The 22301-nt window shown below is 46.8% G+C and overlaps 1 protein-coding gene across 2 annotated transcripts; it reads right to left on the reverse strand.

Annotated features, from left to right (window-relative positions):
- Positions 1 to 14431: 14431 nt before the first annotated feature.
- LOC138069147 (uncharacterized) lies at positions 14432 to 21471 on the reverse strand. Of its 2 annotated transcripts, none has more exons than XM_068959844.1 (2): positions 19347 to 21471; positions 14432 to 17542 (listed from the first exon to the last, which is right to left on the reverse strand). In XM_068959844.1, exons 1-2 carry the CDS (start codon positions 19459 to 19461, stop codon positions 16497 to 16499), a joined length of 1161 nt encoding a protein of 386 aa, XP_068815945.1. In that variant the 5' UTR covers positions 19462 to 21471; the 3' UTR covers positions 14432 to 16496. The 2 variants fall into 2 exon arrangements, with proteins under 2 accessions (XP_068815945.1, XP_068815946.1); XM_068959845.1 differs by having other exon boundaries at positions 19343 to 21471.
- Positions 21472 to 22301: the final 830 nt, after the last annotated feature.

The raw sequence follows: 22301 nt of genomic DNA on the forward strand, positions 1-22301 counted from the left end.
CTGGGAAAAACCTTATTTCATTAAAGGGTGAGTGTTCTGGTTACTTTCCTGCTTTTCATCTTGCCCTCCAAACCCAGAGGCACTAACTGAGCTCTCTCTGAATGTTTGCAAACTCTGTTTGCAAAAAGTTAATTAAGCTATGGGGATTTTTGGTGCATTTGAATATTTTCTTATTCCAAAGTATGCCTAGTATCCTCCCAAATTATGTTTTAAAAAGATAACGTACATGCTAGTTTAAATCTTCCCAGTGCGTGAGTGGATAGTATCGATTTCTTTTAGAAATGCTCAATGTTTATTGGGGGGGAAAAAAAAAAAAAAAGCAGAAGTGAATCTATACATTCCTATTGGGTTTTAAGGACCGCAAAGATTTAAACTTCAGCTAATCTTTCATAGCACACACTCCCCTCTCCATTGCAGATAAAAGAATGCCAAAGGTACAGACTGCTCCCCTCACAATATGAATTAATGGTAGTTCTGATAGCTTTGTTCTCCAAGGTGGCTAGTGGTTTTGATAGCGCTTCAAAAACTGGTTTCATTGATTTCACTTCCAGTCTTCCTTTTTAAGAAAAAAAAATATAGCAATTCATTCTCTACTCTTTGGCCATGAAGACTAAGACCTAGTGTGTATATATAAAGACCCGAACCAAGCTAGGCACTGGTTTTGCTCACCCTGACAGCAAGACTACATGAAGATTCAGGCTAGGAGGGCCAATGCCTAGAGATAAATGTCTTCTAATGATGTTTTTACCTCCCACTTCTCACATATGTAGCAGAATGAGAGAAATGTGCTTGGAATTATATTGAATTGGCACTCTTTTTTTTTTTTTTCTTTCAGCATCCCCCAGAGCTCTGTCTTTCCCTTTCTGCACAGTGCCTGCTCTCCAGTGCTTATGGAGAGTGATAGCTCTGCGACGGATGCTCAGTCTGAGCCCTGCACTCTCTCCAAGCCTGTTGGCTCTCTTATCAAAGCCACGCTATTGCGGGAAGAAGTTTTAAGAGTTACCATTCAATATATTTGATTTCAAGAAGTAATTACTTACATAAGAAAAAGGTTTAAGCATGTATTTCTACATCGAGGTGTAATTAGGTGATAGTCATGGAGGCTTAATAAGTGTTTTCCAGATTCAGGTCTTTGGACAATTGCTGATTGCTGGCGATTACGAAATTGCATCAAAGAAATAAGATAAGCACTTATGAAAGGTTGGGTGTTGTCGGTTGCCCTACTTCTGGTTTCCCAAAGATGCAAATGGATCTATGCTTTCAGAGCACCGTTCTAAATAAAGCAAACCAGTTTCTTGGCAATACTGAAGGCAGTACACTATAGATCTAAAGAAGAAATATAATTTTGAAAAAAAAAAAGCCAGTGCCCCAGGAGATCCACACTAATACAGGAAAATGGAGAGTATAAGTTTGGAAATCTTAGCTTTAAGAACAAATTGAGGCCTCAGATCACCAAAAAAAAGTTTTGCTATTAAAGGTAAGTCGTAATATTGTAAAGAGCTAAGTCACAGGTGATAGCACAGACAGAACGCTGTTTACTTTAACTAGTTACGTTTTAAATAGTGCAAAAGAGACATGTCCCCAGCTGAAGTGCTGATACATTCTTTGGAGGATGCAAGCCGGTGAGCAAAGTCTAATTCTTGCTTTTTTCTCAGTTCTAATCACCCAGCACTGAACAGCTGTCAACTTTTTTTTTTTTTTCCTTAAAAATAGGAAAAAGCGGTATAGCTCATAAACTTAGCGTAAATTATATTAAACAACATTTTTTGAACTCTTTGTTTGGACTCTCCGGGAGTATCAGAATCTTTGTGCTGTCCCATCACTACCCTTGCTCAATCAATCATGAGTGGGAATTCATAGATCTGATTTGATCTTCCAGCAAGGGAGGCAATACAAGAATGTTGGCGTTGTTTTTAGATTTATCATCCTATTGATTTTCCTAAAGAGTAAAAATGGTATGAGAGATTTACAGCACTTTTTTTGTTGTTATTGAGTTTGTTTCCACTTCTGATCCTCTCTGTTAATACTAGGCTTTTCCACAGCCCACTCATTTCTCTCTGTTCACGTGCTGGCCCTTGCTCTGCAGCTCTTGCCATGTCTGCTGTTTCCTGTCCCCTGCAGATCGTGCTCCCAATTGCCGCATTCCCACCCTGTGCCTGCAGCTCTCTCGGTTCTCCTCTTTCCTGGGCGCGGGGAGGAAGAGGCAGCCGGGGGGTGTCTGTTCCACCCTGTTCCATGCTAAAAAAAAAAAAAGCACTGCCAGGTATGGTAGAGGGGTAGAAAGCAGAGCAACCCATGGCTAACAGTATAGTTGCAGCTTTGGAGTCATGGCATGTAAACCAAAATTTTGTTGGAAGAGAGAATTTACTTAATGAATGAACACACCTGTGTGTTCATATCTGCTTCGCAAAGGCCTCTTTCTCCTTGAAAATCATAGCAACGGTATGGAGAAGGGTTTCTCTAAATATTAAGTGATTATAAACCCTACTTTTTTGTTTCCTTGTTCTCTGCAATTTTCTGGGCTGTGCAGTGGCGTAAACCAAATTTCATGCAAGACTGCTTCACAAGTCCGCATGGCTGCCTGGCATTTGGATGCTATGGACCAAGTTCCTGTTAGTCAGATGTTTGCACTTACACAGCTCATCAGGAGCATATGCTGCCATTCACAGAATATTTTCTGTTGAAATCTCAGAAATATGAATTACAGCTTACTATGCAAAGGTGGTGACCAGAGATATTTTGGCTATGAATAGAAAGGTTTTTGAGTTTCGTTTTTAGTAGAGGCAATCGTCTTCATTTTAATATCCGTCTTAGTTAACGCTTCTGGAGACTGAGCTTCCTCTGTCACAGCATGGTCACGGGTTTTCCAGTAAATAGTATCTGCTGTATTCCGCTGTATTCAGTAAAAAGTCTACGTGCAGTGCCAGTGAGAGAAAAGTTAGTCAAACGTGCTTGTCTCCCAAATTGCATTTTGATCTTCAGTTTCTCAGTTGATAAATTTCTGTGTTTTCATTCCCTTTGCAATGTTTTAACACAGTGTGTGGAACAACTGAAAGTTTATTCTTGCTTAGCTGTTTTCTCTGTATCTCTATATTAGTGTGGAATATTCCTGCAGTACTTGTAAGTATTAAGCTATGGTGTAAGTTTAGGTAACAAAATACAGGTAGGGCTGATATTAATTTCTGTAGCATTTTCTTCCTTAGGTGGAATCCATCATCCAGGGACTAGTAAGGGAGCAAGGGAGGAAGGAGATGAAAGTAAAGCTGAAAATCTGGGTTCTGGCCCAAAATAGTCAACAGAAAATTTTCCATTAACTCCAGTGGCAGTGGGTACTAGGAGAACAAGTGATCCAGGAGTGTAAAGAATGAAGTTTCCATGTGTATGGCCTGGAGACAGGCTTTCTTCCAGAGAACTCACTCTGACAATGATTTCTTGCCTTCTTGCTAGCTGAAACAAATTACAGCTTTTTCGCTTTCAGAGGTCTGGTCTGAGGAAGAAGCGAGAGCGCCTGTATATAGACGAGTCAAAACGTTGGTGGCTCGGAAGGAGGATGTTCTGTTCAGCTGATTCCTGTTTCTTGGACAATTGATCAGTCACTCAACTGTTCTATAATTTGGAGCACCTTCGCTCTTTCTATAACTTTTCCTAAGAAGAAAATAGCAGTCACTTATTTCATTGCATTGGCACCTTGATCCAGTCAGTGTGTCTCTGATCATCACATCTCCAGATGAAACTCTTTGAGCTTCTTAGGTGGAAGCATGTGTGTTTTCTAGGTCCTGGGTCAGGCTTCCGAGTGCTCTCGGTTCATGGGTGAATACAGCTGTGGTGACCTTGGGGGCTGCATCTCTCTCCTGCCACAAGGCATATACTGCACAAACCAGTACATACTTTCCACCTTTCCCCGAGGAAACAGGCACTTTTGGAGACAAGCAGTTCTGCATTATCATGATGGAGGTCTCCCTAGTTAAATGCAGAAATAGACTTTTCAAGCACCCAGCGGGGGTTAAAGTAAAAATGTTCAGCGTTTAGGTGGTTCCCAAGGCAAGAACGGGGGGATGATTGGGGTGGAGGTGGAGAAGCGTGCGTGCCCGAATTGCAGCACCAAATACAGGAATTCACATTCCACTGAAATGCCACTTTAGGTGTTTACAACCTTTTTTGGATCTGGTCCTGAATCTTTGGTATGTCTGTACAGTGGAATTAAATTTTCACATATGACAGCGTGAAAACTGTGGTTTCATCTAGTTGCATCATCTTCAGAAGATAGAGACCCTTGTCATTACGTTTGTCTCTATATTACTCATGTATCAAAGGAGCTATTCAAATGAGTTAAAAGGAAGACCCTTCTCGGTGCTGCAGCGTGTACTGTTCTTCTACTAGCACAGTCCTTCACTGGCTACAAAATTGCAGATGTTGCCTGTAATCTGTTCCTCTCTAAATAATTTTTATGCTAGGTTTTGCCAATCTTGCAAATGCTAATTCTTCCCCTAAGTAAGAATTACTCCCACTGGACAGAAAATAAAACTAACTCAACAGGACGGTAACTTGCTGAAGGTCATGGGTGTCAGGCTTGGGGAGAAGACTATGCCTGTGGTCCTCAGTCAAATTCCTGTGTTGTTTTCTGCTCTCTCTTATTCTGCAGGCAAATATCAGAAACTAAGATGTCATGAACAAAAGCATTTGGAGGGAGTATAATGAGGGTGCGATTGCTCTGCTTTCAGTTAGATCAAAAGGTATTAGGAGAGTGTAGAAACATGGTCATGTTCTATTCCGAGTACCTTTGCACAGTACGTTAAGCAATAAGTCTTAAATCTGTCATGTGTTGTTTGTTCTCTTCTGTCTCCCCAGTGGGAGAAATGTGTGCAGTGGAGTGTTTTGTTTTCATAATGATTTTTAAAATATTCTTGTGCTGGCAGGGAACGCTCTGTACAAGGTACCGAATGCAGGGCCTCCTTAAACGGCTCTGCGAAGGCCCTGATCCATAAAGGTATAGAGATCTCTATTTTCTTTTGAACTACAAGGGAGGTGAAATTAATTGGCTGGGAGCTCCTGTGGGTCGGGACGGGAGCGGTAAAATCTTGTAGTCCCACAGTTTCGTTGTGATACAAACGGCAAACAGTCTTCTCTAGAAAAAATTGTGTGTATCACAAACTGCCATGTAAATGCAGCCCTTAATATTTTTAATGAGAAGGGAAAGAAAACCACTCTAATACGTCCTAATTAGAATATTCCCTCTGATACCCAAGTCCTTCGTAGCCTCGCTGTTTCTCAGAGTTGAAAAGTTGTCAAAGTTGTGACAGATCATAGTAACTGTTACTACTCCCAGAATACCGGGCAATGAGGGAAAAAATATATATATAATTTTGCAAAAAAATTGCATAAACTTCATTTTGAAATGGAATTGCTGGAATGGGCTGAATGATACTTTTGTGCCACAGAATTCGGGGGGGGGGGTCTGTTTCCTCGACAATTTTGGCAATAGTCCTTCTCATTCTTATTTTAAAATGCCAAAATTTCTGGGGCAATGGGAATCCCAATTTTCAACCAAGTCTAACGAGAGCATATTTAAAAGTTGCCATATTTTCCTTTCTACCCCGTACCGTTTGTAACCAACTGTGGAAAGGAGGTTTCGTCTTTGGGTGTAGAACCCAAAGATTTCCGCTGCCTGTCTTAGATCGTCAGGCAGCTTTTCAGTTGTCAGCGTTAGGCTTAGAGCTACGTTTCTATCCAAAGCCTTTTCTTGAAGGCCGAGGAATTTAGAAGAGTAAACTGATAAACTTCGACTATGTTGTGCTACGCTTACAGTCACAACACGATACGCGTGCTGGTGAACTGTGCCAGGAACGTTTTTACGTTTTCATCTGTCTTTAAAGGCATTTGAACAAAGCTGTAGATTTGAAAACGAACAGAACCGCCCTCTGCAGAAAGTCACTGTTAAAATGTATAAGTTTCACTTATAATGCGAATTCAGCTCTTCAGGTACATGGAGTGGTGTTTAGCTGAGTTTATCATAAATTCCAGTTTCCGTACCATTCTGAATTGGGCATTCAGCACAAAATGTGTATGACAAAAAACTTAAAAGACAAAAATTCCAATCATTGTTGGAAATAATAGGTAGCTGATGTCAGAAAAATGTGTAAAACATTTAGATTTTTATCAGGATCTTTTAATGAAAAAAAATTGGAAAAAAAAAAACTACTTATGCCACAGAATTTGATTTGTAATGTGTCGTCTTAGGTACGTCAGGGATTTCAGAAGAAAGGAACAAATATCACGTGTGTAGCTGGAGCAGCCTTCCCAATACCATTTTCTACCATAGTCTTCCTTTAATTTCGAACGCTCGAAAGAGAAGGGTCTTAATGCTGCCACAGAGGTAGCGCAGGAAAGCGTGTTTAATCCCGGGAGAAGAGGGCAGAAGTTGAAGCCATGTCTCTGCCTTGCTCCTGCTGGAGGAACATGCCACGTTTCGGTGCCGAGGAGATAAGAGAGAAGGGAGGGAAATCCTGGCCGCGCTTGTTTGCCCGCTGGAGCCGTTCTCGCAGAAAGTTAAGCGTGTGCCGAAACGCTGGCGTCCGTGGGCATGGGGGTGAGTTAAAGAACAAAAAAGTCCCAGCTGCTGCGCCGAGGGACAGCTAGCACGCGCCTGCCTGCCTGCCCGGAGGTGAACGCCCTCCTGCGCGGGCGCTTTTGGCTTCTCGGCTCGCTTGCGCCGAACCTAATTTCTTCTCCTCTCTTTGGTGGTAGAAACCCAGTCTGTTCTTCTGGCTGCCACTGGAGTATAATTTAAATAAATAATTTAGTTAGTTATGCATAGAAAAGGGATGTAATCTTGGTCACACTTAATTGGAAGCAGAATAAAAGTGGCTTGCGTGATTTCAGTCCTTTTGCAGGAGCGAATATTTCTGTTTTCCTTAAATCCTTCAGGCAAGTCGTTTTGCTACGCAGGCCAGTACGCCAGGGGCAACCATGCTCCTCCCAGACCAGAGCGCAGAGAGAAAAATGAGATGTTATCTTGGAAACACTCTGCTATTATCTCAACACTCAGAAGTAACATTTGGAAACAGTGTTTGGTGGAAGGATTTGTTTCCTTAGGTACTTATGGGGTTTATCGATAGTGTTTTGGTTGTTTTTGCCAAAAGAGAACAGGAGGGTTTGCAAGCAGGGAGCGAAGGCTTACTGGTAAACTGAAAATATTTCAGCTGGAGCGCTGAGGATCTAAATTGTTCCTCCCTCCAGTTCATTTCTCTGATAACTCAGTGTCCCTATGCCCTAGAGACAAATATTTTCTATGCAATATTTTAGCTGGAGATGTAGAGTTTTGAAAAGCAACACACATCTAGATAGAGCTAAAGCCCAGATGCAAGAAGGAAAGTCACTCTGAAGCATGGCCGAGCACATGTGCGTGACTGCCCGTAACCCATCACCTTGGTGAGCATCTGCGGTCAGACTGCGCTGGTTCCTCTGCTGGGTTGAGATCTTCGCGTGGTTGGAATAGCTGCAGCTACTGAGTTAACTGTGAATAACTATGTTCAGGCAGCTAAGGAGAGAAAGTGAACATTGGTGGTAGAGATTTCTTTGCCAGATCTATACCCGAGTGAGAATGGAGGGGAAACTCTGGGTTTGAGGAGAGTCTGTGGTTACGCCTTCACTCCAAACGCTGCAGAAACTGTTGCAGTTTCTCTATTTCCACAAGTTATGATTTTTATTTAGAAATAGCCTGTTGTCTGAAATAAGAAGTTTAATTGTTGAACCCATATTCTCCCTCCCCCACTTTTCCTGCCTCCTTTTGAGAAGAGTGCGGTAGCAATATGTCACGTGAACGCTACATATTCTTATGATTGAAATGCACATTTGTAGATGATTTGTTTAACTCTTTTCGTCTTGGTATTAACCAATAATCCAGCCTATTTGCCTTTGCCTCACGCCTTTAAGTAACATTTCAGGCAGGTTGGATCTGCTGCACTTTTGTAGGAATAAGCTGGAGCAGTGCTTAGTACTGACAGAGGACGCTGCTAAAAGAGCAGCAGAACACTTAAGAAAGCAACGTTATATGCCAGCTTAAAATAAGATTCCCCCAAAGCAGAGCAGCACGTGGGAACGCCATGCGTCTCCCTTCAAATACGGTGCACAGGTGCTACGAGGCGTCTCCCTGCTTAGCTGAACGCTGCCGTCTGAACCCCGACTCGCTGCCGAGTGTGACCAAGCTGCCCACGCCAGGCACTGCAGCAATAGCTACCAGCTTCAGGATGGAGACCCAACGGCTTCATCTGCAGCCAGTTCATAGTGCAGTCCATTATCATTTTGAAAAATAATCTGGTCAGAAGCTTGCAGGCACCAGAGACGGTAACACTTCAGTTTCCCATTGTTACAATTATGTGGATGAAGGTTTTGCCACCCTGTGGGCAGCACGGGTCAGTCGTCGCTGTGGCCCTGAGGGACGAGAGCAGGCAATGCCTTATTAGTCTAAGGAAAGAAAAGGCTCATTGCAATATATCTTGCTGTTTGCCTGTTGCTATTAAAAGGTTAGGAAGGGGAGGTGGGGAGGAGCCCGTTGTAAATCCGGATGGCACCAGCTCAGCCCTTCAGGGAAGCACAGTGCTTAATTTCCCTTGAATTTCTTTGACCCAGTTAGCATCGCACAAACGTTCCTGATCACAGGACTGTCTAATCCTCTCTTGAATCCTGCTAAATTTTATCTTGCTGACATCCTGCAGCAATTAATTGCGTGAGCCGACCCTGCACAGCAAGGAGGAATGTCTCTGTCTGTCTTTCTGGATCTTCTGCTTTCGTTGTCCCTTCATGCACCCTCGTTCAGACAAGCTGGGTTTTGAACAGAGGCAGCGCTGTGCGTGTACGCCGCAACCGCATCCGAGCCCAGGAGAGGCAGGCTGCGCTGCCGTCACTCACGGTTAGCGAGAGTCGGTTATACCCCGCCGCACAAGGAGGAAAACCGCGTGGCTGTCCAGTAACTCCAACGTCGTGACATCCTGTCACCTCGTATCATCTCACAGAAGTGGCGCGGCAGATGTTTCGGAAACTCCTGCGGCGCTCTACTAAACCAGGCCTGTGAGCAGCAGCAGAGACAAATCGGTGTCCTCTCCGGTTCATCCATACCTGCTCTTCCTGGGCAGGACCAGGGCAGGACCAGCACCGGTGCTGCCACGGAGGTGCTTCCCAGCTGCTGGCCGCCGCAACAGCGTGTGGACAGAGCCAGCAGCTCGGACATCCTCCTGTCCTTAAACTGGGGTCCTAAATAGGACCCGGAGATTGCTGGATGCAGAATCGGGCGTTATCAGCCTGTAGTTTTGTTTTCTTGCCCTAAACAACAGGAATGTTATTGACCAGTAGCACTGACTGCTGCCAGTGAGGACCGTACCTAGGTTCTTTTGCTCTTTGCACAAATCAGCCATAATCCCAAGCCCAAAGCTAATCTCAGTAATGAGGTTGGAGTGACTCGTAGGCTCTGCGAGTCAGGGACAGCCGCTCTCCCTGCGTTCGTGCTGTGCCCGGCTGAACAGGACCTGCTGAACTGCTAGGCATTACCAATGCGCAGAGGGCACCTGTGAGCAAACGGCCCCATTTTCTCTGTGCAGTTCGATGCTTCTGTAACGTGACCCGAAGAGCATTTTGAGCAAAGTTGCTATTTCAAGTGTAATTGCTTTGGAGACTGAAAACCCATGATGGGGAGTCTCCCTTTTCTGAAGCTGAGCAATAATCTAGGTCAGCTCCACCTAATGCTCCGTCAAGTGATATAGTAGGGTATAAAAACTGTAGCTCAGCACTTCTGGTATGAACTAAAAGCCATTTTCTGTCCTATGTGCTTGTAGCCAAGGGAAAAATAATAAAGCATTCAGTTTAACGCAAATGACTTGTTTATGTCATAGTCCACCATCAAATGTGGTGTGGTGGCCTTTTGCTGGCTAGCATTGTTTTCAGCTATTGTGGCCACCGAGCTTTGCAGAGCAGAGATTTGCTGAGCAAGAGGGAAAGCCACTGAGTGTTGTGTGTAAAGTGCAGGCAGATAAAGTGTGGTTAGCACACAGTTCTTGCTAAGCTCACAGCAAGCCGATGGGCTTTTAGCTCCATTCATTTAAAAACAAAGATATACTTGACAAAATGCTACCACATGCAGACAAATAATAATTCCATTTCTCTCACTAGCTACTAATAGAAATCTGTGTTTTAAATGTACAAGAAAAGTGTTCCCATTATGAGCTCATTCCAAAGCACTTAAGGGCTTCCTTTGCTTTTAAATGTCATTGGGTCAAACGTTATGTAGCAACTAGATGGTATTCCAGAAATGCCCAGTTTTTCTGCAACAGTCCCAGGAACCCTTGCCTTCAGGAGCATTAATTCCAGGAAGGCTGTAATTGCCAAGGACATTTTATCTGTATTTACATGACATGTATTTTGCATCAACTTTCTCCAGCTTGTGCCAGGCAGATTACATAAGCATTCCAGAGCACGAGAAGAAGAAAAAAAGCTTAGCTATGGTGTTTCAAGGCTCATCCCAGCTGTTAACCACGGCCCACGTAAGTGGTGCCAGCCATAAAAGCACATATGGCAAACAAGCCAAAAAGCCACACCTGAATCGGCTGACTCTTCAAATACGAGACTGCAGGCTATCATTTCCTTTATCGAAATGATGGTGTCCCAGGGTGTAGCTGAGGTGGGGAATGGGATGACTTCACTGAGATACAGCAAAATGTGTCACTGGTGCCTCTGCAGTGTGACTAACGTGGCACGAGCACGCTGATGTCTCCAACTGCCAGCTCTGTCCTTTAGAGAGACCTCTGCGCTCGGTCAGTCCGTGCATGCGTTCATCAGGCCACGGGCTCTCATTATGGATCTCTCTTCTACCTGTGAACACGAAACACTTTGCCATTGATCATGTTGCTGATGGGATGTGCAAGGTTTTCCTTCAAAGCCGAGGGATTCCTGTTTAGTCACTAAATAAGGTTTAAATTCATTGTATACCATTTATCATTACTCTCAATTTAGGAAGGCTCAAAGCTAATTAAAATATGCCCTCAACAAGCAGTTAGGCCCAATTACAACACTGATTCTTCCAGAAGAGCGTTGTCTTGCCTGTCTTTCTCTCTTCCAGCAGATGGTCAATTGGAGATGCACCCGGTGGTTCCAGTGCAGCCCTGCAGAACCGCGTCCTGCCAGCGCTGGTGGTTGCCGTGCCCTGTCCTCTCTCAGCCCCGCTGCACGGGCTGCGCTGCAGAGCTATTACCTTTGCCCTGTTGGTATTTCTGCAGCAGATCTCTTGATGAACAGGGGCTGGGCTATTTTCACTCCCATGGGATAGCATAGGGACAAGAAGACTGAGCCTAGTCCCTGGGGAGGTTTTGGTGACAGAAGATGACCTCTGAGAGATGAGAGAGCAGTACCCCAACTATTCCAAGCAGATACTTAGCGGTACGTTGGAAAGGAGCCCTACAACCATCAGGGCGAGGAGAAAGCCCAGCGCGCTCTCCAGAAGGCCTCTCGTCTGAGCAGAGGGAACCTTTGTCCTACCCCAGGCTCGGGTCCAATTTCCTTCAATTGGGCCCCATGTTGTCTCTTGCAGATTTAAAATTGGAATCTTTGTCTTAAAGAACTTTTTAGGAACTGGTTTTGCCAATCTCACTAATGTGCCTCCTGCCTTGCTTCTTGCTTTTAAGTTTACTCTAGCTAGTGTCTCGTCATTGTTTCCTCCTCATTAAGACAGACCCATTTGTGACCTAGCCCTGTTTGCAATCACATTGTACTGGCTTGTAGTTTAGCTTCACATCAGTATCTGTCTTCCTAACTGTCGGGGTTGGCATAGGAAGGCTCATTCCGTGATGGTCTAGCATCTTGATGTGCTTCGACTGCCGTAAGAGTTTCTGAGCTGCTTCTGCACTGTACAGGCCTATATGTCCCATGAGTGAGGCTCCTGGAGCCATTGCTTCCTCCTCCTTGATTTGAGCTAATCAGCGTCTTTGTCATTTCAGATCTTCCTCCTCCTCCATTGCTACTGCTTCTCTAGGCTATTTCTGTGAATCTCACTTAGGGATGGTCGTGTTGTTTATTGATGAGGAAAGGAGGAGACAGTTTTGTTTCTCCCTCTCCATCTCTACTTTGTAAATTCCGGTCATGATTTTCTATGTCCAATTGTATTTACTGTTTGCAGCAGTAAGAGTAGTCTGCATGATCATGCAAGGAAAATTGCATGTTAGCCGGTGGTTTGCTTGCAAACTGGTTGTGAAGGCTGAGACTGAAAGCTGCCGGTGGGATTTCAATGCCAATTCCCTGTTCAAATTAATCTGAATCCCTTAGGCAGGTCTGATGATCTCAATAAATTAGATTTTCCTGTCAGTGGCTTCAAATGCAGAGATTGCCCTGAGACTGGCCATGTAAGCAGCATGGATTTTATCTCATTCCCTGACCTAAATTCATAGATAAAGTTTTCTTTCTTTTTTTGGGAGCCATTTGAAACAAGTTGTGGCTCTTGCAGATTTATCCCAGCTGATGATTCCTCAGCTGCTCTTTTATACTGAGTGAAAAAGAGAGAGAGATTTTTTCATAATGATCACAGGAGCATTCCCATGGGGCAATATAGGGGAGAATAGGGAGAAAAGAGCTGTTTGGCCGTATAACTACTTGCCATGTCACATGCTCCAAAAGCACCTATTTAGTTTCCTCTGGTAGGATTTCAGGCTCCCTTTGCAGCCAAAGGACAGCTTGAATTGCCTTCTAGAGAGGTCTTGATTAAAAAAAAAAAAAATTAAAAAAAATTTAAAAGCCTGTGTTCCTTATCAGTGCACTTAAAGAGAGATGATGTGACTGTCCCTGGTGGAGGTGAGATCAGAGGACCTGTTACAATAATCTCAGCTGACTTCCTGCAGGAACCGGACAAAGCATCTGCTCACGCCCCCGTTTCTCTCCGAACCAGGACAGAACATTTCAGTGGAAAGTGGATAATTTTGTAAGGCCCCAAGTGATGGAGAATTCATCGCTTATCCAGGCAAATTGTTCTGGTAGTTAATTGCCCAGTAATTTCACAGGGGCTGCTGGGCTTGTTTCCAACAAAGGAGGTGATAAAGAAGGTAAAAGGCTTTGCTTTTTTAAAACGGGATTTTACTGAACCTGAAAGCTGGAAGCTTTGAGGTTGGCGAAAGCTAATAAAAGCAACTCTCCCTCTCTGCCAGCCCTGAATTAAGTAAGCAGCTTTCCATTTTACACCTCTATCATGGCCTTATTGCACAACTGGGATTTGTGTGTCACCAGGCTCCCAGTCCTCCGGGCACCCTCTCCTGCTCGGCCTCTGCCAGGAGCTGCCTTCCTCTGGCCCTTCTCCAGCTGCACTGTGATTCTCTCTCTCTCACCCTGCTATCTGGCCACTTCTGTCACCCTAATTTGTCTGCGCCTCTGTTTGTTGTTCTCCTCCTCCTCTTTGCTGCATCCCAGCAGTGTTGGCTCCTCCCGCAATGTTATTTAAAGTGTTAGGATGTTTGGTGACTTTTTTTTTCAAATTTCTTTAAAAAGCTAGCACCTGCATCCAGTCCCCGGAGGAGAACCTGCTTTCACTGAAGAAATGAGCCAGAAAAAGCCAGTTCACTCCAAAGCGTCATTCTTCCCAACTTTGCTGATGCTGACAGCAAATATCCACCACTCAGCAGCCCCGTACCAGCTCGCGGCTGAGCAAGCCTGGAGGGGTTATAACATCCCATGCCCCCAAGCTCACCCTCGTGGGTCACAGCTGCCCCAGCCGCAGGAGTTCGCGGCCCAACTCCCTGCCCTGAGAAAGAGGAGCTGGGTGCACGGGAGAGAGCTTTTCCCGGCATGTCCCAGGCTGCACCTCTAACACGCTCCTGTGCCCTTTTGCTCTGTATATTTAAAATATCTGCTGAGCCAGGAGTAGTAAGAAAGGTTATTAGCCCCATGGTTGGGGTACAACTCATAAGAGCACTTCAGATATCTAAGCAACTCTTCTGGAAAAATGGATGGGCTTCAGGATTTTAGACACTTGTAGGATTACGTGGCAGCTGAGAAGAAATCACGGTGCTGGACATCGGTTCCCAAGCGGGTTAGGTGATAAGGTCCTTTTGGGAATCTACCACAAGGATGAGTATTTTGGCCTAGGCTTGTCCAATACAACGCCCAAAACAGCTTGGCTTTTGGCAACAGTGGGTTTAAGGGAAGCAGTTGCCTGGGCCCCGGCACAGAGGGCCGACTCTAACAAAGCAGAAAACCCCGTGCAAGGCACGGGGTTTGGGATGTGTGTGGGAGAGCGCCCAGGAGCTGGCTCTGGCCACTCACCTGCTCAGGCCTTTCTAAAATGCATGGGTGTGAAGGGAGTCGAGGGAGAGGGAGAGGCTGCAGTTAGAGCCCCCCAAGCCCATGTGTCACGGACCTGCACTGGAGACAAGCACTCCTGGTTCTGCAAGAACGGAAACAGCAGTTGGATGTAACGGTTTTATTTGTTTTCTCTGTCAAAGGCATGCAGTTGGCACAAGACTTGCTAAGCATTGCAGTGTCATCAATGTTCACGTGGAGAGAAATTAAAAAGGTAAAGCGGACAAACATCGCTTAAATCCTGATGTTCACCCGTGAAGAAAGGCAAATATGAGGAGGAAACAGACTGGGCTGGCATCTCCCCAAGTCAGTGAGCAGAAGGTAAAGCCAATGTGACATGTTCATCTCAAACTCTCTCCATCAGCTTTAATAAGTGCTGGAGCCATCTTCACTTTTATTCTTGCTGTGTGGTTAGTTTAAAAACAAAGATGCAAAGCAGTTCGGCTCCATAGGGTTAATGAGTTTCAACAGGAAAAAAAAATATTTCAGATAAGATAGATGTGAGAATGAGAAGTTCAAATGTGTTCACCTTTTGCTCTTCAGGCATATTTACGTTCATGCTAGTACTGAGCAGAAGTTGTCTTCTGATTTAATCTACTCAGGGATGTTTTAGAAATCGCTCATGAGCTTTATAATTGCTGCTTTGCAAAGGCGTTGCCCATCTTAGCTGCAGCTGAACAAGCAGCCTGCTCTCCATGCTACCCCGTGTGCCAAAAAACTTACTCCTAGTTGTAGTAATAATAACCGTACTAGTATTGCTTTGCAGATGTCTCATCTACTCTATTCCTCGGGTGCAGAGAATGCTGCACCAGGTGTAGACACGTGGGACTGGTCTGTCTTAGAAGAAAAACCTGAATGAGTGACTGCTCCTCTAGATGGCAAAGTCTTGGTGCAACAGGGAAGGGATGACGGCGCAGCAGCGAGCCACACCGCGCGGGATCTCGCGGTGGCACCAGTGTACCTCGCTGCCTTACAGATGTCCTATCTAACGTTAACAGCAGTTGTATCGTTTTGGATCTGTCAAGTTCTGGGTGGTAGCACTGTGGGCTTGTGCTGAGCTTTGTCATGCTTCAGTCTCACAGCGCTAGGCAAAAAAAAAAAAAAAGTAGCAGCATGACTAGTGCGGTCAAGGGGGGGTGAGCGGACAGAAGTACAGATACGAAGGGACACCCCAGAATCGGCCCTTAGGATCTGTGAGTCCAGCCCCCGTCCCCAGGCTGCCTTGCGGACAAAACTGCTTGTTTCATCGTGCCACTGAGGCTGCAGAACTATTGGGTGAGCTCACTGGTTTCCGGCACCTGAAAAGTAAAATCTGGTACGTGCCCTCTGGTACTGAGCCTTGTTTGTGCAGAAGAAGTGTAACAGCGCAGAGAATAACACCAAGTAGAGGGCTAGGATTTTACAGGTGACTTTTTTACCAATCTAGGACAGCTACAACACAAGACAAGCACTGGCATGCTGATGCCCACCTAGGACTCTGGAGTCTCCTTTTGCTGAGGGTAAATGAGGGAGTGAGGGTAACAGAGCTGTGCAAGAGGAAAATCCCTACCTGAAGGAGTTTTAATATTTTCCTCTAACTACTTCTCATGAAAGATTTCTTAAAACTTTTAAAAAATATTTCTTTATGCAAGTGCTGTAACAGGTGACCTATCCCATGGTATGGTGGTGTTGACATAGTGATATATAATGGGGCTTTTGATAAGCGTGCATGTCAGAGGCAGCCTATTTAGTACTGTCCAAGAATCGTTTAAAATGTTCCTTTCAGAATAACTACCCAAGTGTGAGACACATCTGGCTTTTTGGCATTCGCTGTAAAACACCAGTGATTGATTTGATATTCCTGCAAGTTACTACTTCTCCGAAACAGATGAGTTTTTGTATTCTCTTCAGCTTTTCTCCCTGGTCAGGGCGCTTCTATGCAATAGGTACTGCTGGGAGGTGCTTTATAGACTTTTGCCTTTCCAAAATGGGAATTAATTGCTCTTTCTGTGGAGGCTGAGAGCCTGAATCGTCCATTTGATGAGAGAGATGATAATCACGAAAGCCTGCCTGACTCGCATGCACGTTCAAGGTGAGTTTGCTGCATCAGGAACACAGGACTGCAAGGAGAGCTTCTAGATAGCAGGGTGTGTGATTTCATGCCAACAACATTATTCTGAGCAGCCACTTTTTCATACTTCAGCAATAGCTGGGAGCAAACAAGCTTTTAACTTTGCCTCTTTCCAGACGCATCTGTGCTCTGAAATCCAGTTATGGACCACGGGTTTTTGAGCTACCTGGAAGCGCTCAGTGTATTGCTGCTTATTAGGGACAGCACCCATTACTTTTTTGTCACGGTGAGGAGATTCTCTCTCTTCCTTTTCATCAGCATCTGCTATTTTGAACAAACAACTCCGCTTGCTTAAAGAGCAGTGCAAAACCCTGTTTCCTGGCCCCTTCCCTCTGGCAGAGCACAGCGATATCTCTTCCCCATCAATAAACACAGCACCGTTTTCTTTCTGACCATGGTTACTTCCCGAAACTACTCCATCATCCCTTCTGAGACACTTCAGCTCTGAGCAGACCATTTCTTTCTGCTCAGGTCTTGGAGAGGGAAGCCTTGGGAAACCAAACGCTCGCGGCAAATTCAGTTTCTCTGTGGCTTTTCCTTTTGTGCTTGGGGGATGGATTTCACCACCTGGGGTATGCAGATGGCTGGAAGAATTACACAGTGAGTAATCACTGCTAGAGCTTTTACTACCCAAGGGACCTGTAGAGTAGCAGGGCCTTCCTGCCTGTGTGTATATCTGCGCCAGGGGGTCATCTCTGCAATGGAGGTCAGTTTCTGCGCCATCAAGAATAGGCATAGCTTTTCCTAGTGGCACCACATTTGAGATGAAATTGGTGAATTTACATTTTGATGCTTCCTGCTGGGTGCCAGCAAGCGTTGAGGACCAAGACATGTCCTCAGGGACCTTCAAGATCTTTCTGTCTTGAACCCTATGTTTGGGGACTTTTCTTTCAGGAAAGCCTGGAAAGGTGGGCCTGGCAAGGTGGCAGATGGCCTGGATGTAGTCTTCACTGGAGTAAGAGTCTAAGTTGGCAAAGGTGTTTGATGTTTGGCTCGCGGTGGCTGAGCGCTTTGGGTTGCTGGTTAAATCTTCCAATGCTTCTTCATGGGCTTCACGTATGGTTGGGAGAGGCTTTGAAATGCTCAGTCTTATCCGGGGTGCCATGGCTACAAAGAATACACGAGACATGGTCAGCATGTGAAGGTAAGCTGGGGTGAAGAAATTACGGGGTTGTTTTTGCAGACATCCATACTGCTTGAGCCTCCTAATACTCCCTTGCGGTAAACAGAGGTGTTTACAGAAACTTCATTTTAAAAATTTGCTGGCTGTGGTTCTTATATCCATAACTTCAAAAAAAGCCCATAGATATGAAAAATGCCAAATGTTAAGTACAGTAGGAAATAAAAACTTCATCAAAGAGCGTCATGCGGGTCAGCAACAGCTTTCTTTTCTGAAACAATGCAAGGAATTAGCAACTCAATCAGTGTGATGGTTGTACACTGCCTCATCTCACAGCCCACGTTATGCCAGCGAGAGATAAACTACCCTCCTTATTTAATGCTCCCCTGATCTGTTCACCGTGGTGGGGGAGGCAAGAGCTGATCTACTCTGGGTGGAGCGTCGAGTAGATGGAGTGACACTACAGCGGGTCTGTTCTGTAAGCTTAGAAAGAGCAGGAGATAATAATGGACAAGTGTGTTCATTTTCATCTCTTCCAATGGTTCAGAAATTTAGTTATGGATTGCTGGATCCTTCTCTGATTGCTTACGCAGGTTTGAGGGGAATTAATTCATGCCCTTTACATTCAAATAGTTATCCCCAACTCTTTCGAGGCTGGCTTTCCATCAATTCGCTCCCACTAGTCAATGAGAACAGGAGCCTTTTTTACAAACTTTTCACATTGCCATGTTTGTTAACTTAAGGATTTTTTTTTTCTTAAAATACTATTCCCTATACTTTGTTTAAATCACGTTCTGGCAGAAATGACCAGGTAGCCTGGACATGCTTTTTTTCTTTCTTTCTTTCTTTCCTTTTTTTTTAACTATTCCCCCTCCCCCCGCAAAATTTGTACGTGAATAACGTGTGAACGCAATATAGCTTTGCTGGGTGATTGATTAAACACAAAAGTGCTTTGCTCGTTATTCTAATGCCTTGCTTGTCACTGCTGGAAAGAAATCTGGCTTGGCTGAAGCTCGGTGCGGCGGCGTGGCTCGCCCAGGCAGCGCAAGCGAGCGGCTCGTGCTGGGCCGGGCCGGGGCTTGCCGGGGTCTCGTCCCCCCCTGAGCTGCTGCTGGCTTTTGCTGCCTTTCTGCTCGGCTGCTGTTAGCAAAGGCAGCCAAGGCTGGCTTTGCTCGATCTAGAGCTCGAGTTGCTTATTTCAAACCTGAAGGCCTTTTGTGTTTCCTTTTCTTTGTTCCGTTTGCTCCTTCCTTTTCGTTCATTTAAGTACAGGAAAAAGACTGGATTCCCCCCGTTCTGGCGCCCCGCAGCGATGGCGGGGCCAGGGCCCGGGTCCCAGCCCCGCGCTGCGGGAGCAGCCCCACGCTTGCGGCAACGGGCGCCGGCATCGCCTGCTAATGCACGACAACATAAATTATTAACCGAGGCTTGTTAACACGTTCTTGCCCGAGAAGGAAATTAAATTAAACTGTTTCCGAGAAGGGCACAGAGCGCGTCTGGCCGGGATGTCGCCTCCTCTCCCCGCCCGCCGGCTCGTGCCAGGCTCGGCCGAGCTCTGCTGCCGCCGCGTCGGCATCGCAGCAGGCAAAGCCCGCGGGGGTCACCTCACCCCCGTCCGTCCGTCCGTCCGTCCGTCCGCCTGCCCCCGCGGGGCTGCGGCTCCCCGCCGGCCGTGGAAACACCTGGCGTTTCAGCGCTCGGGTGCCTCGGACTCCCTGCCGCCGAGGTTCGTGACAAAGAGCCCCGCCGAAGCCCAGCTTTTGCCTCCCACCCTTTTCTGCCCTTACCTGCCTTGCTCCCCCCCGGCAAGCGGGAGGCTTTCGGCTCCGCGCGGTCCCGCGTCCTCTCTCCCTCCTGCCCGCGCTGTCAGCGCACGACAGACGCTGGCTAAAACTGAACCGTGCATCAGGCTCGCTGCTCCCAGTCAGCTGACTCCGCTGCCTGTTTTGCTGTTGCTGCTAAATATAGCCCGCCGGCTGCCTTCCCCGCCGGGGAGCCCGCCTCGCATCCCAGCGCCGCGCCGCCTGAACGGCAAAACGGCCCCAGCGAGGCCGGGCGCTCCCGCCGGGACGGTCCCGCCGCGCGCCGTGCCAGCCCGTCACGCTGCCGCCTGCGAAACGCGAGCGCCGGCCTGGAGCGGGAGCGCGGGGAAGGAGCAGCTCGGCTACCTGCGGGCTGAGCCGCTGGCGGGAGGGACGGGTGAGGGCAAACCCGCGCCGGCTGGGCCCGTCCCCGCCGTGCTGAAGAGGATTTGCCAGGTTTTCCCGCCAGGGCGAAGGATGCTTTTTGCAGCGCCGCTGCCTCCCTGCCCGCCCGGGCCGCGTGGGCTGGCCGCCGCCGGCGGGAGCGCAGCCCGCTCCCACGGCCGTGCCGGCAGCGCTGTCCCCTCCGCCCGGGGGGGCTGCGCAGCTGCCCGGTTTCGTGCCGCGCGGGACCTTCCCCCGGGAGGGTGCTCAGCGGGACCAGCGCGGGGGCAGACCAGGAGGGTTCGGGTTCAGGATAAAATTGGCGATGATACAGAAGTATTTTCACAGCAAGATGCTGCAGAAGTTCACTTTGCACGGAGGACAGGGAAGGCCCTAGCGCGAGGCCCGGGGAGCTCTGGGGAACAAGGATTGTCTTGGTTTTACGGCTGAATAACATGGTGCAAAGTGGTGCTCGCGTTTTCAGTATAACTCAACTGTTCCTCTTATAGCCTCCGTGGGAGCCACTGGGCAGGGTGCGGAGCGGGGTCGTTATTGTGGAGCAGAAACCTCGTTCTGCTTTTATTTCCAAACCCTGCCCTCAGAAGGGGCAGTGCTCGCCTGCTGCTGGCAGGGCCCGGCCGCTCTGCGCCACGTCCCCGCGTGAGCAAGGACGGCGCCGTACCTGCGTTTCCCAGCCTCGCCGCTCCCGCACTGCCTCTCCTGAGAGCACACAAACTCTTAGAGAGGAAAATCACTGCTTTAATTTACAGGCAAATATACGCGCATTCAGGCTGGAATTAGCTTGAGCTGCTGAAAGTTGGTTGCCCAAGTCTATGCTCATCGTCTAGGTCCTTCATCTCCAGCAGAGAGGAAGGAGCAGCTCTAAAGACTCCAGCATCCCCTCGGGATACAGTTCAGAGCAGAGCATCGTTGCTCCATGGAGAGACCCATTTCTTAGCGTTGGCTACAAAAGGTGTGGGAGCCTCCACTGGCTCTCTGGGTTTCTGAGGCCACACAGCCAAAGTGAGCCCCAACCACCTTCATCCTTCATACATTAAGTCTGCTGATGGCAATCATCACTAGGAGACACTGGTGGGACGCCGGTTTAGCGTCAACTAAACTCAACTTGTTTTACGGCTTTGATTTCTCCTCTTTGCATCCAGGGACCATAGTTATTGTCAGACGGAAAATGCAGAATCCAGCTACTTTAAGCCGGTGGAGTCCAAGGCCTGGGATAGGCATTCGGCGAGGAAAAGACTAATGTGGAAGCAAAAAAATAAAGAAAACGCCTGTAGCAAACGCCTGCGGGCGTGTACACGCACCGGTACGGTCTCTTTATAAAATGCTGCGAGATGGCTCACGTCCCTGAGCCAGTCGCTCCTCGGGCTGCGGTCCGAGCTTTCCCCACAGCCCCGTAACGCGCTTTAGCGAGGGGCCGTTAGTCTGGGTATCGCTGCGCTTTGGTGGGGGCTCGCGGCCGGGGCCGGAGCTGCGGGAACCTGCGTGGCCCCGGGTGCTAACGCCGCCGGGGAGCCACCTCCTCGTGCAACGGCATCACGTGATAGGTGTTTCTATATGCAACGTGGCTAAAAATACCACTAATCCCTTCAGTCGACTGAAGCGAGGTAGTTTCTTCCAACCGTCTGATGTTACGTCCCTTAGTAAAACTGCGTGTTTTCTGATCCACAGCTATTGGAATAACTTGGATAACCGCAATATAAATGATTTGTTCTCCACCTTTTTTTTAATAGTCTTGATGATACTAAGATAAAATATAAATGTAAAAATATCAGATACAGATTAAAAAGTAGCTTCTATCATCCCAATGTAACTTACAGGCATACTTTTTTTTTTTTATCTCAACCACGGTCCTTCTGTTTTCTCTTTCTTCAAGCGGTTGCTCAAAAATATTAATTAAAAAAAAACGTTGCACCTTGCAAAGCTTGTTTGTCTCTTCGCAAACCTGCCTTAGGTTTGTCCTGAGCACTTGTGAAGACAGCGCTGCTGAACCGCCCGAGGCGCCTGTGTTTATACCCCCGAGTGAGTGCAGGGCATCAACGCTCCCGCGGGCACGGAAACCGTGCCCACCTGGGAGTAACAGCAAGGGCAAATAGCAGCAGGAGCGCTGCTGCCTGAGCCGCTGCCGGAAACATGGTTATTACTTCTGCAAAGCTTTCCTGAGCGTCTCAGCTCTAAATGGCGTGGAGTTATTTTTTTGTGTGTTTTTTTCTTTCTTTGTTTATCATCATCTGCTTTTTTTTTGTTTGTTTGTTTGAATTCTTCCTGTTCTGGGGAAATCCTGTCTTAAAGCAATTTCACGGCAACTCACTCTCGTTCTGGGCGTTTCCCGAGCTTGCTGATGTTCTGCTAAGTGAAATAATTGATCTTCGAGAGCCCTAAACGGATACCAAAAGCAGTTCCCACCTTGGGGATGCTCAGTAAAAAACCAAATATATATATATATGTGTGTGTGTGTGTGTATGTATATATATATATGTGTATATATATATATATATACACATACACACACACACACATATATATGTATATATATGTATGT

This window comes from Struthio camelus, chromosome 13 (genome assembly GCF_040807025.1).
Source record: "Struthio camelus isolate bStrCam1 chromosome 13, bStrCam1.hap1, whole genome shotgun sequence".
Taxonomy (NCBI): Eukaryota; Metazoa; Chordata; class Aves; order Struthioniformes; family Struthionidae; genus Struthio; species Struthio camelus.

Coding starts and splice junctions, on each gene's coding strand:
- LOC138069147 (XM_068959844.1), bottom strand. CDS start 19,461: ATGCACGGTTCAGTTTTAGCCAGCGTCTGTCGTGCGCTGACAGCGCGG. Junction 17,543..19,346: donor GCTTGCCGGGGGGGAGCAAG/GCAGGTAAGGGC, acceptor TATTCTTTGTAG/CCATGGCACCCCGGATAAGA.